Source organism: Lemur catta, chromosome 9 (genome assembly GCF_020740605.2).
Source record: "Lemur catta isolate mLemCat1 chromosome 9, mLemCat1.pri, whole genome shotgun sequence".
Taxonomy (NCBI): domain Eukaryota; kingdom Metazoa; phylum Chordata; class Mammalia; order Primates; family Lemuridae; genus Lemur; species Lemur catta.
In genome coordinates, this window is record NC_059136.1 from 22,937,776 (window position 1) to 22,950,633 (window position 12,858).

Consider the following 12,858-nt stretch of genomic DNA (forward strand, 5'->3'; position numbering starts at 1 on the left):
AGTTTACCCATCCCTAGATTTTCCACTGACAGTTCCTTATCCTTTGATGAGGCTCCATCTTCTGAGCACTTCATTCCTTGTTGGCAGCGCCAGGCGCTCCGGGCTCACCCTGGCCTCTCCCTGCCCAGCTGGAACCGGCCTTTCTCCAGGCAGCTGGTGCCTCGGGGTAGACAACGGCCTCAGCGGCCACACTGTGGATGCTGGAGCGCTGGTGCTCCCAGGCCCTTTAGTGAACCAGAGCTGCGAGGTGTCTCTGTGACCGTGTGTACACGCTACACATGTTTACACGCTCATTGTGTGTCTAGCTTTAGACAGCACAAACCATGGGTCCGCACATAGCTCCCACTGCAACACGGAGGTCACTCTGGCTTTCTCCCTTTTGTGTTTCTGACTTTCTTCTGCAGCTGTCCCCAGCACAGTGACTCATCCCATCAGTTGCCCTGAATGTAGCCACTGCCCTCAGTGTGGACAGCCCCCTCCCCTAAGGACCCCGTGCTGGACCTTGTTTGGTGCCACCAAATGGCTCTCAGACGGAATTATTCAGGAAGGAGGGAAGCCTCCCTCGTGTCTTGGGGAGCTCAGAGCATCCCACATCCTCACTACCTCCACATAGACGGCTGCAAGCACAGGTTCCCATTTTGTCTTCTGTGTTAGGCTGGGACAAGTAGGAAGATGCAGTTTGTGCAGGACAGTCTGGCAGAAGCAGGGCATGGCCTGACCTCCTGATTACTTCTGTGACAATGGGGACATGCACCCTGGCAAGGGCAGGAAACCCTCCAGAATCTTAGCAGCCTTTTCCTTCCCATGGCCAGCTCAGGTCAGACACTGCCTTTTTGTTCTGGCCCTTCCTGAGGTGAAGGTGGCCAGGAAGGGGTCTTCAGAAGGAACTGCTGGCCTCACGGAGCTTCTCGTGCCTTGAGGAACAGAGCCTAGGTTCCTCGCTCACCAGAGCCTGGGGCAATGGAAATGAGTGAAGCCTCCCACCAACACCCAGAGAGCCTGGCCCTCTCAGTGCCCGCTGAGTCCTACCCCATGGGGCTCCTGTCCCAGAGGTCCAGCAAGGCTGATGGTTGGCAGGGGATAGACAAGCTGGGAGGGAAGGCGCAGCCTCGGACAGGAAGAGCCCGGGGGTTCTTTGTCATGTCTCAGATGGATTTTATGAAGAGTGTGCATTACTTTTGCAGTTATAAAAGTAAAAGAACGAAAAGGCCTTCCCTGGTGCAGGCCCCTGCACCGGCCTGTCCTCATGCCTTCTGCGCTGCACCTTGGTGGACAAGCCTCCTCCCCGGCGTATTCGAGCTGCAGACGTGCCCTTGGAGCCACATTTTCAAAAATTAAATTCCTTCTTTCCCAAGCAGAAATCTATGGAATTTTTTCACATCTTTACTACAAAAGTATTGTTGACCATAAAAAAATATGATAGTCAAGAGCTTAGAAATGTTGAAAACTCCCCTTAACCCTACCCCAAGGGTGAAAATTCTTGAAGTTTGTCAGTGCATCAGCCCATACAGTGTACAAATATAACTTAACAATCGAAGTATAGAGCCAGGTGCAGCGGCTCATGCCTGTAATCCCTGCAAAGTGGGAGGATCGCTTGAGCCCAGATGATATTTAAAAGTGAAATTTAAATGAAGAGTGGGAAGGATAGGGGCTTAAAGACCAGGGCTCTGAGACAAAGAGAAACATTATCTCAAACCTTCCGCCACCGGCCACCCAGATAGTCCCTGAGCAGGTGGGCCTTTCTGACCTCTGCCCCCTTCTCTCATGGTGGGCTGGCCCCAACGACTCCCTGCCCTGGCTCTTTCCTGGGCTCCTGTGTGGATGCTGCCCTGTTACTTGGGTCATGTGTCCCCGAGTCACCCTGTGCCCCACTAGGAATGCTCCATAGGCACGACTGTCCTGGCAACTAACGATCAGGGCTTAGAGTTGAGAAAAGAATGTACAAACTGTTGGGAAAGTGAACAGTCCTGGCCCCCTCCCTGCAACCCCAGCTTGGCTCCTGCAAGCAAGCTGTGAAAATGCATCTTCCCACTAAGTACACAGAAGGCAGGTGTGCAGAGCCTGTGGCTGGGCGTCTGGACACCGGGAAACAGTAGTTGTGAGATAGTGCGAGACGAAACCAGGCTTGCCCAGAATGCACTTGAGACCAGACTCTGTATGGACAGTCACCAGGAGCCCTGTGAGGTCACTGCACATACCATAGTGGAGGGTCACAAAAGAAAAGATATAGAGGACCTCAGGCTGTGGACACAGAGGACACTACTGAGAACCTGCCAACAGGGAAGACCAGGAACTCCAGGCAAAACTAAACGCCAGGGAGACAGACTGTCTCTTCCTGGTGGCTGAAACTCTTCAAGCACCCACCCATCTCATGCCTATGGTCCTGCTGGAGCGAATCCCAGTGGAGCCTCCGGTAGAGGCTGAAGGCCTTGGGGATCCCAAGCTTCCCTGAGAAACTGATCCAGGCCTGGGGAAGCAGCAGGTGCTCAGAGCTGGGCAGAACAGGACCCCAGCTCCCTCCCCAACCCCACCCTGTCCAAAGGGGCTCTGTGTGAGCTGAGGTTTCTCTCAATGCCAAGAGCCAGCCCCCACGAGGCCCAGGCTGGGCAGGGCTCTGTGGCTGCAGGAACTCCTGGGTCTAACCAAAAGCAGGAATGCCTGCCCGAGGGCTCCAACAGGAAACATCCCCCTACCCTCCCTCTAAGTTCTGCACCAGGGGATGAAGGAGACTAAGAAGGGCCTTTGGTGTCAGGTACCCTGACAGTGACCACCTGGTGTTGTGGCCTCTAGGAGCAGAGACAGGTGGCCTTTCCTCTAGGCCCAAGCCTCTCTGCCCAGATGCCAACTCTCCTTGGGGTGGGTGGGAGCAGAGGGGAAGGAAGAGTGGGAGCAGAGGGGTGGAGGCTGCTCTGTGGGAGCCAGAAAGCCCGGGAGAGGAGGCACCAACCAGGGCCACCCCCAGGCCAAGGTTGACTGGGGAAAGGTCTGTAGAGACCTTGTTAAGTGTCAGGGACCCACATCTGATGGCCCCACCAGTTAGCACCTTCCCACATAACAAAGGATGCCTGGAAGGCAACTGTAAAGTCCCCAGCAAAACCCACGGCCCCCCAGCCCCGGCCCCCATGTGTGAGGTCAGTCAGGGGAGAAGACCGCCCCACCCCACCCCTGGCCAGCGGCCCTCCTACCTGCCAAAGCGCCCGATGCTGTCCACCATGAGCCGCATCCTCCTCTTCTCTTGCGCCTCTGCTGTGAAATAGCGGACTCCCAGGAGCAGGGGCACTCCCACCACTGTGGCAGACAGCGCCTTCTTCCACAGGGGCGCGGGTCTCGAGGACCTGAAGGAGACAGAGGCCCGTGAGTGGAGGTGCTGCCCTCCCCATGGGCTAGGCTCCACAGGTCTCTGCTCCCTCCCTCCTCTGCCCGCCAGCTGCTCTCAGTGCTGTGTGCACAGTGCACAGCCACTCAGACCACTGTGACACTCAGGTCACCAGAGAACACCCACGGCAGCACCACGCCAGACGGACCCAGGGCAGATCTCCTCTGGGTCTGTCTGGAGGCCCAGCCATGGGGCTAGTGGAGGTAGAAATGGCTCCTCAGCTCGCCTGGAAGGGATCAGTGACAGGTCTGTGCCCCTCATGGTGCTAGGACCAGCCACACTGCACAAAATTACAATCACCATCCACCTCACCGAGGTCCAGCTGGATCCTGTTAGGACAACAGAGGCTGGGTGGGACGCTGAGGTCAGCACACACTGAACTACTCCAGACCTCAAAACAGGGACTAGAGTAATCGATGAACACAGGAGGGGCTCCACATGCTTGTGCAGCAGGAGCTCGAGCACCTGTTTCTACACCCAGTTGCGCACGTGTCCTAGGGTCTTCTGTGCACAGAGCGCTGGGAGTGAGGTGCCCTCCACCAGGTTCACCGAGCCACGAGCTGCTCAGGCTGCCCATGGCAATCCAGCTTCACTGGCCTCCGGGGCCCTATCTGGCCTTTCCTCTCTCAGAGCCCTCTTCTTGAAGCTTTCTCCTCTCGTCTGGCACCCTCATAACCCACTCTCCTCCGTCTCCAACTATCACCATTTGTTCTCTTCGGAGCAAGTGGCTCTGTCTTCCTGACTTGCCAGCCACTCGCGCAAAACCTTGTTGTCAGGGAGCAGCCCTGCACTGTGTGCCCTGTCCTGAGTCCGGGCTTGGGGTCTTGGGCCCAGTGCACTGCACTGAGCAGCGAATGCAGCCTGACTTGGTGGGGGGCATGGAAGGGGCCCGGCCACCAGCCCTGCCTGGCGACAGGTGGTGCGCTGGCTGTGGACGACTCTTACCTCAAAGGCAGGACCCTGAGGTTTCTCCTGAAGAGCACTGCAGGGGGCGGCCAAGGCTTCTGCCCACTCTGCAGCAGAGCAGAGTGGAAGTGGCAAAGCTGCAACTGCAGATGAAACAGCACAGTCAGACGAGGCAGGGACGCACCCTTCAGCTCTGTCACCACCCAGCGTCTACATGGGCTGGAGCCCGAGGGGGGAAAGATGCGCTCCTGAACTCACCACTCAAACACGTCACCTGAGATGGTCAGCGCTTCCTGCCAGGCTTCCTCGTTTGACTCGGGAGTAAAAAGACAACCCTCCCTCTTGGAGCAGGGCTGAGAGTCAGTGTGTTGCAGGAGGGAGGCTAAACGCAGAGAAACCCAGGGACTGCCACCTCAAACAGTGACAGGCTACTGAAAACTCCCATCTGTGACATCCCCTCAGTTGCTACAGAAAGAGATGGCACAGCAACCTGCTTGGCTGTGACGGACTCCCACACTCCTGCCCTGACACTCTCTGGTGGCACCCTGACCACCACGTACCACCTCCTATTGCTGAGCACACCGACCAGTGGCACAGGAAGGCAGTCCACGTCTTAGAGGAGCGTCCACAACGCTCAGCCACATTGTCAGAAATAAGATACCCGACTCTACAGCGGAAGCCTGGACAGGAGAAATGGCCCTTGTGAAGGCCACTGTCCCAGAGCAAACAAAGGTGCAGGAACATACAGCTGGCTGAAGACTCAGAGGCAGGACCTGGGGAGCTTCTGCATGGAAGAGGGCAGGGCGGCCAGAGCAGAAGCTGTGCTGTGGCCAGCAGGACACACTTAAAGGCGCCAGGGCCATAGAGATGCTATAGGATGTGCTGCCTTATTTTTGTGACATGAAAACACCAGTTCTCACACACTCACTGGCAGCCTTGGATTCCCAACCACACTTGAATTATGAGGTCTTAAAACTTCCACAAATTCCCCAACTGCGAATTCTCCCAACAAGTGGGAGTTAGGGGGAGAAGAGGCTGTAAGCAGCAAGCCACACCCACGGCACAGGCATCACCATCATCCTGAGCACGGGGCCAAGCAAGGACCTGACTTTCCAATCGCCTTCTGGCCATAGCACAAAGCCCTGCAGAAAATTTCAAGGGCTACAAACAACACAGAAGTCAAAGGAGAAGGTCCATGAACTATTGTCCCACCAGAGAGCAAGAGCTGATGGAAATCTCTGCTCACAAGGCCACACACAACAAGTGCTAATTCTCAAGGAAAAGCCCAGAGGCAGACAGGCGTGAGGGCTGGCAGTGTACGGAGATTGACGGGCACACCGTCCACCCTACAGCCTGCCCAGCTTGCCCCTCCTGGCCTCGGCCACCTCTGGTGCCAGGACACACACAGCAGGAGGCCAAGACCACAGGCCACTGTGCCCACAGGCTATGAAGAGAAGCTGAGAACAGCGGCTGGCAGGATCCCAGCCCCCACCCACCTCACCCCGCAGACAAAGGTTTCACAGGTGGCCAGGAGCGGAAAACCTTGGCCTCCGCAACACAACTCTGCCCTGCCTGTTCTCCCCCCTGCAAAAGAGTCCTGCCAGTGAGGAGCAGGTGACAACAGGCCACGCCCAACAGGGGCCACACAGCTGCAAGGCAGGCTGGACAGCACAGGGAGAGAGGGTCCTGAGACCTGGGGCAGTGCAGACTCTACCTGCACATGGGGGACGTCTCCCAGGCAGAGGACAACATCCTCAACGTTGCTGAGGAATGGAAGACAGGCCCATGTGGTTGGAAAATACAACACATGCTCAGAGGTTGGAAGGCTGCCCCCAGAGGAGGAGGTGAGCTGGGGCCAGGGAGGCGCCCGCCCAGGCCAGACATCCTGCAGGGAGGAGGTGAAAGCAGGTCTGGGAAACCCGCCTTGGCGGGGGGTGACATACCAGGAGGTCAGCCCAGAAGAGACAGGGCAGGCATCCAGTCAGAGGTGGCCAGACCCTGAGACAGAGCCTCGGCCTAGGAAGAGGGTACTCGGTAAGGGAGCCGTATAGACTCAGGGTGAGATGGCCCGACCCACACCTGGAGCCAGGGTGCACTCTGCGTCACCCAGAGTTGCCCGCACCTCTGGCTCTAGGGCTGTCAAGATTCTCATCTGCGCAAGCCCACAAGGCCATGCAGAACAGCTAGTATCAGCCGCCAACCAGTGGCTGGGGCCCCAGAGCTCAACACACATTATCAGTGACCTGAAACCCGCCCAAGGAGCAGATCTAAGTGTGGGGTTTGTCCAGCAACAGCCTGGATCCCTCAGACACCACGATTCGTGGTGAGATCTGTGACGCTGGCACCAGCACTTGGTAGTTCTTTCTACTTCTGTAAATACTAGCAATTTCTCACAAGAAGTAAAAAGCCACAGGAAAGAAGTGGGAAGACTGTTGTAGACTGGGAGTCTAGACAGACATGAATGCTGACCAGATCCGAACTCAGAAAAAAATACTGAAAAAGATGTTTCTAGGACAATAGGCAAATCTGCACATGGAATAGCTAACAGACATTAGAACTGTTAGTATTTAGGAATGAAAAGTTACCACAGTTATATTAGAGCATGTCCTTGTTTAGGGGATGCATACTGAAGTGTTCAGAGATTATGTGTTGAAATGTCTATGTGACTTACTTTCAAATGGTCCAATGACAACAGAAATGTATATTTTCAAACAGAAATGTATATTTTCAAACAGAAATAGAAAACAACTAGGGCAAAATATTGACAATGGGTAGAGCTAAGCAGTAGGTATCTGGCTAAGTCACCATATGTACCACTCTAACAACTAAGATAAACGTTTTCATGACCAAAAGTTACAAACATCTGCTGTAACACGAAGTCCCAGCCAAGAGGTGGCGTTTCAGAGATGAGGCAGCTGGTGTGGGGCAGGGGTCCTCGCCTGGGGTTCCCTCCTCGGTTCCCCTGTCCACAAACCAGGGATGACTGCACCATTAAAGCTGCAGTCAACTGAACTGACATTTGCAAAGCCCTTGGGCAGTGCCCAACACACCAGGCACTGCCTCAGCGTGCAGGCACAGGCAAATGAGCATGGGGGTCATGCTGGGGTCATGAGCCCCAACACAACGTGGCTGGAGCCACTGGTCTCTTCAGGCCCTCTGTGCCAAGCTGCCGCTGGCCCCAACAGCCTCACCCTCCTCTCACCAGCCCTGCTCTGGCCCAGCCCATCTAACGCAAAGGAGACTCCCTGGGCTGAGCTGAATTATGTGCATTAAAAGTGTCAGCTTTCACGAGATGGGTTTAGAGAGAATGAAGGAGGCTTTAGCCAACCAGAGCCAAAGAGCATCCACAGAGTGGAAGGGCAGGAAAAGGGGTTTGCTGCAAAGTTTCAGAAGGGGTCATAAATTCAGAAGGTGGGACAGGGGAACTGAGGCACAGAGTGAGGAAGTAACTTATCCAAGACTGCATGGCCAGTGAGTGCTGGAGCCAGTATTCCTGCCCCCAAGGCCAGTCCAGAGTCTGCCCCAGCGTGAGGTATCTGCCTGGATAGGGCATCCTGCGTGCTGTGCGGTGTTGGGACAGACCTGCCCCCAAACCACTGCCGAAGCCAGCATCACAACAGTGCCATAAGGGCTGAGCAAGAGCAGGACGCAGGCCAGACGCGGTGGCTCACGCCTGTAATCCTAGCTCTCTGGGAGGCCAAGGCGGGTGGATCATTTGAGCTCAGGAGTTCAAGACCAGCCTGAGCAAGAGCGAGACCCTGTCTCTACTAAAAAAATAGAAAGAAATTAGCTGGACAACTAAAAATATATAGAAAAAATTAGCTGGGCATGGTAGCGCATGTCTATAGTCCCAGCTACTCGGGAGGCTGAGGCAGGAGGATCGCTTGAGCCCAGGAGTTTGAGGTTGCTGTGAGCTAGGCTGATGCCACGGCACTCTAGCCTGGGCAACAGAGTGAGACTGTCTCAAAAAAAAGTCGGCCGAGGGAGGGTCACCCTCCACGCCCCGCCTAGAGAGGGAGCCGCCAGGACCACAGCAGCACACGGTGAGGGCTCATCTCCAAAGGAGAATCACGTGCAGCCCCAGCCAGGCACCTAGGTGGGTGATCCTCCAGGGTTTCTGGAGGCCCCGGTGGAACGGCGCAGAACCTACAGGTGGCGCCTAACACAAAGCGCCCTGGTGCTGAAGGGGTGCCTCAGTGGGGGTGGGCAGAACCCACTGAAGATGCCTTCCATCAGTGAAAAGGAGGTGGTGGCACCTTGCAAGGCTGGAGAGGTGAGTCTCCCAGGGGCTTTCACATATATTTTCTCACGTGATCCACAGCTAAAACTCCTGGCAAAACTGGGAGTGGAACCAAGTTTACCTGCTTCCTTAGCCCTACCCTTTCCAAGGGGAAAACTGGCCTCAGCATTCCGCAGTGACGTCTCTCGCCACGTGGGGGGCCTGACAGTACCAGCAGAGCACATTGCCCCAGAGGTGTGGGAGAAAAAGTCAATTCCCTAACTAATAACTTGAACACCATTTTCATACAAAAACACACAGTTCTCTCACAGAAAAGAATGCCAAATTTGAATTATTGTTTAAAAGCCTGAAGCTGTGGCCACACCCCTTGGTGCCTCCTTCATCCCCTGCAGCTGTCCTCACATGCTCCTGCGACTATTTAGCTTGCAGTGTCTGTCCCAAGGCTGAGCAGGGCCACCTCTCCAGCATCTTTGTACCACAGGTACTCGACAAAGGCTTGCCGAATGAGATCAGTATGGTGAAGCACAGGATAAACAGAACCTATGACCCAGCCAGGACCTCGCCAAGCAACAGGCAGAAAGTCACAGTCAAGTAAGAAATGGTGGTGGCCACTGTGGTAATCTGGCCCTGGACGGGACTCCAAGTGGACAAGGCCTCGAGCTGACAACTCCAGAGCCTGCCCCCTCAGGACCCATGGGCCATGCAAGTGCCTGGCTCCTCCTAATGGGGGGTGCCCAGCACTCCCCAAACTATTCTCTCTGAAATTCCTCATTGAACACAGTAGCGGTCCTGTGGGGAGAGCTAGCAGCCAGACCTCCCGGAGACCCTGCCAGAACCCCACCACGGCAATACCCACCATAGCACACATCACCCAAACTGCATCCAGAATGTGACCACCAAACCACTGGCACAGGCACACCCTCTAAACTGCGAGTCCCACACACCAGGTCCTTCTCACTGGGAAGATCACACACTTGGGCCTACTTGGGCCAGGCCTGGCCAACGCTTGGCCCAGCAGCTCTCCTCACTCTTGAAGCCTCCAAGTTGGACAAGACAAGAGGGGGCCTCTCTGCCCAGCATCTCACACTTTCTTACAGGGAGTGTAGTATGTGCATGGTCTGCCTGCAGAAACAAAAATGCCTCACTTTTCCAGAGAGTTATTTTCCAGAGCTCATCTGGAACACACCTGACTACCTACAGGACAGCAAAAAAGAGTTCTGAGTGGTAATATGCGAAGAGATACTAGCAAGTTCACAACCCAAAGCACGTGTGCTCACATTTTAGGCACAGGCTGGGCTGCCAGGTTTTCCAGCATCCTGCAAGCTAGACGCAGATGATCAGAAGGAAGAGGAAAGGCTGCCACAGACAAGCCAGCCATGCAGTGAGAAGCAACCGCTGAGTCTCAGGGTGATGCCTGATGCAAAAAACTACAAAGAGGTGACCAGAACGCGGGCAGCTTAACATGAGAGTCAGCAGAACTGTGTACCTCAACAGCAGAGGAAACTAAGGCACACAACTGTCCCCAAGGCTAGCAAGTGACAGATGGGGAACCTGGGCCAGGGGAGGTGGGCCTGGTGACCATGAACACCCTGTGCTGCTCCAGGGGTGTGGGGCCTCTTGGCACCGGCCGCACTCAGAAGCCTGCTGGACCCAGCACCACTTACTGGTTACAAGCAGCTCCAAGGCAGGGCTAAGACCTGCCCTGTCCACCCCCAAAGGCCGTCTGGAAGATTGAGTGAGCTGGACACATGAAGAAGTTTTATAAACCGTAAGGTGCTGTGCCAGAGGCCAGCCTGCCGCCCAAAGTAACCCTACTTCACCATCTCAGCTGGCGCTCCCACGCAGCAGTGCCCTCGGGGCACAAGTCAGTGGAAATTCATTTGTACTGGTTAGGCCTATTCAAAAAATACAAGCTCTCCAGAAAATTTCAAGTACAAAAAGAACAGTGCAGAGGAGCCCCCTCCACCTCCTCAGCCATAAACCATCTCAGGAAAGGACCACATTCCTGCGGAGGGGTGCGGAGAAGTGGGTCAAGGGCTCTGGCGCCTGGCTGGAAAGAAGTAACTCTGGGTCTCTAGGGGTGGGGGTCTGGGCCCTGCAGGGACGCGGGTCTCTGAGGATGGGGGTCTGGGCCCTGCAGGGGCTCGGGTCTCTGGGGATGCGGGTCTGGGCCCTGCAGGGGCTCGGGTCTCTGGGGATGCGGGTCTGGGCCCTGCAGGGGCTCGGGTCTCTGGGGATGGGGGTCTGGGCCCTGCAGGGGCTCGGGTCTCTGGGGATGCGGGTCTGGGCCCTGCAGGGGCTCGGGTCTCTGGGGATGGGGGTCTGGGCCCTGCAGGGGCTCGGGTCTCTGGGGTTGGGGGTCTGGGCCCTGCAGGGGCTCGGGTCTGTGGGTGTAGGGGTCTGGGCCCTGCAGGGACTCGGGTCTCTGGGGGTAGGGGGCTGGGCCCTACAGGGATTCCGGTCTTTAGGGGTGGGGGTCTGGGCCCTGCAGGGACTCGGGTCTCTGAGGATGGGGGTCTGGGCACTGCAGGGGCTCGGGTCTCTGGGGATGCGGGTCTGGGCCCTGCAGGGGCTCGGGTCTCTGGGGATGCGGGTCTGGGCCCTGCAGGGGCTCGGGTCTCTGGGGATGGGGGTCTGGGCCCTGCAGGGGCTCGGGTCTTTGGGGATGCGGGTCTGGGCCCTGCAGGGGCTCGGGTCTCTGGGGATGCGGGTCTGGGCCCTGCAGGGGCTCGGGTCTCTGGGGTTGGGAGTCTGGGCCCTGCAGGGGCTCGGGTCTGTGGGTGTAGGGGTCTGGGCCCTGCAGGGACTCAGGTCTCTGGGGGTAGGGGGCTGGGCCCTACAGGGATTCCGGTCTTTAGGGGTGGGAATCTGGGCCCTGCAGGGACTCGGGTCTCTGGAGGTAGGGTCTGGGGAACATGCAGGATCTTGGGACTCTCAGGGGCCCTGAGGGACGGGCAGGGGATCTCTGGGCTCTCGGGCCCGGCGGATGCTCACCGGTCGCCACATCTCCCCGGCGCCGCTCTGCTTCGCTCCGGCCCCGCGCCGCCTCGTATTTCAGCCCAGCAGTCCCTGCGGGAGGGAACGCAGTGCGCACGCGCGCGCTACCGCCCACAAGCCCCCGCCCCGGCAGCGGTGGGCAGGGACTGGAGGTCACGCCCCGGCCTGCCCTCTGCAGCGGAGCAGCGTCCCCTGGCGGCCAGCGGCAACTTAGCGTCTGGCGCCGGGCCCGCGCCCGCCAAGAGCCACGGATTCGAGTCTTGCACTCGCCACGGGGCACTGTGCCCTTCCCGGACCAGTCACAGGTAGTCTGGGTGCAGCGAGAAGCAGAGGGTTGAGGCGTGGGAGGCTAGGGCTCCCCGAGGTCTTCTCGGCCCCGTGCTGTGTGATTGAGGAGGATCTCTTTAACTTGCTCAGGACCGGCTTTCCTCGTCACTCACAAGCTTAGATACGGTCGTGGTCAGGTGCAGCTTGGGTTGACTCCAGCGTTGCCGTGGGCACTGCTGGGTGCCAGGCGCCTCCAGGCCTCTCCTTCTGGCAGCCAGGACCCTCGTGTAGCCTGGCCGCCCTGCCGCGGCCCCGAGTTCCTGGATTCTCCACACTCGCTTAGCCTACTCACACTGACCGCTTGGGAAAGCGCCTGGCCCCCGGGCAGCTCTTACATCAGGGAAGCAAGCCCAGGCTAGGGGCCAGGAGGGCCATGCAGGAGGGGGGTTAGGCGAAGACCCTCGGGCCAGGGCGCAGCGCCTGCCAGGGTACCAGGGAGCCAGAGGGCAGCAGGGCCCCCCATGCCACCTCCTCCTGCCCACCTGAGAGGGCTGCTCCTCTGGGCCCTGCACCTAGCCAGGCCCTAGACAAAGGGTGGAGCTGGGATGTCTGGGTTGGGGGCTGTAAGAGCAGGTGGGTGTGCAGTGGGCAGGGCAGAGGATTCAAGGTGCCCTGACCTCAAGATGGGGATGGGAGGCATGGGGCATTCAGGACTGAAGCCATTCCACTGTAGTGCCCACTGGAGTGTGGACCCCAGAGGGACAGCCCATGGGGAAGATGACTGTTAGGTCCTTGCCCCTACGAGGCTAAGCCTGTACCATGGCACAGGCCAGCAAGAGGCCTCAGGCAGTCTGGCAGGGGCCCGTGTGGATGGGACTCAGGGTCCACCTGAAGGTCTTGGGCCATGGAAGCCTCTCAAGGCGCTGGGACACCTGTACAGGCCCAAGAGGGCTGTGAGCACCCCGAACACAGAAATTGAAATTTCCCAGCAAGCAGTGTGGCTTCCGGCCGATGGGGCTGATTCAGAAAGTTACTACCACGTAGCATTGCTGGTGCCAGATGTCAGGATTCA

General features: G+C 57.6%; 1 protein-coding gene across 7 annotated transcripts in view; it reads right to left on the bottom strand.

Moving 5' to 3' along the window:
- ADCK5 (aarF domain containing kinase 5) overlaps positions 1–11,609 on the bottom strand; it is a 17,901-nt gene extending 6,292 nt beyond the window's left edge. For all 7 annotated transcript variants that reach the window (XM_045561195.1, XM_045561194.1, XM_045561192.1 and 4 more), the window contains exons 1-3: positions 11,517–11,609; positions 4,322–4,425; positions 3,186–3,335 (exon numbers count right to left, since the gene is read on the bottom strand). In XM_045561195.1, the coding sequence (XP_045417151.1) occupies positions 3,186–3,335; positions 4,322–4,425; positions 11,517–11,528 (266 nt within the window). In that variant the 5' untranslated portion in view covers positions 11,529–11,609. The remainder of the gene's footprint in view (positions 1–3,185; positions 3,336–4,321; positions 4,426–11,516) is intronic.
- Between the last annotated feature and the right edge of the window lie 1,249 nt (positions 11,610–12,858).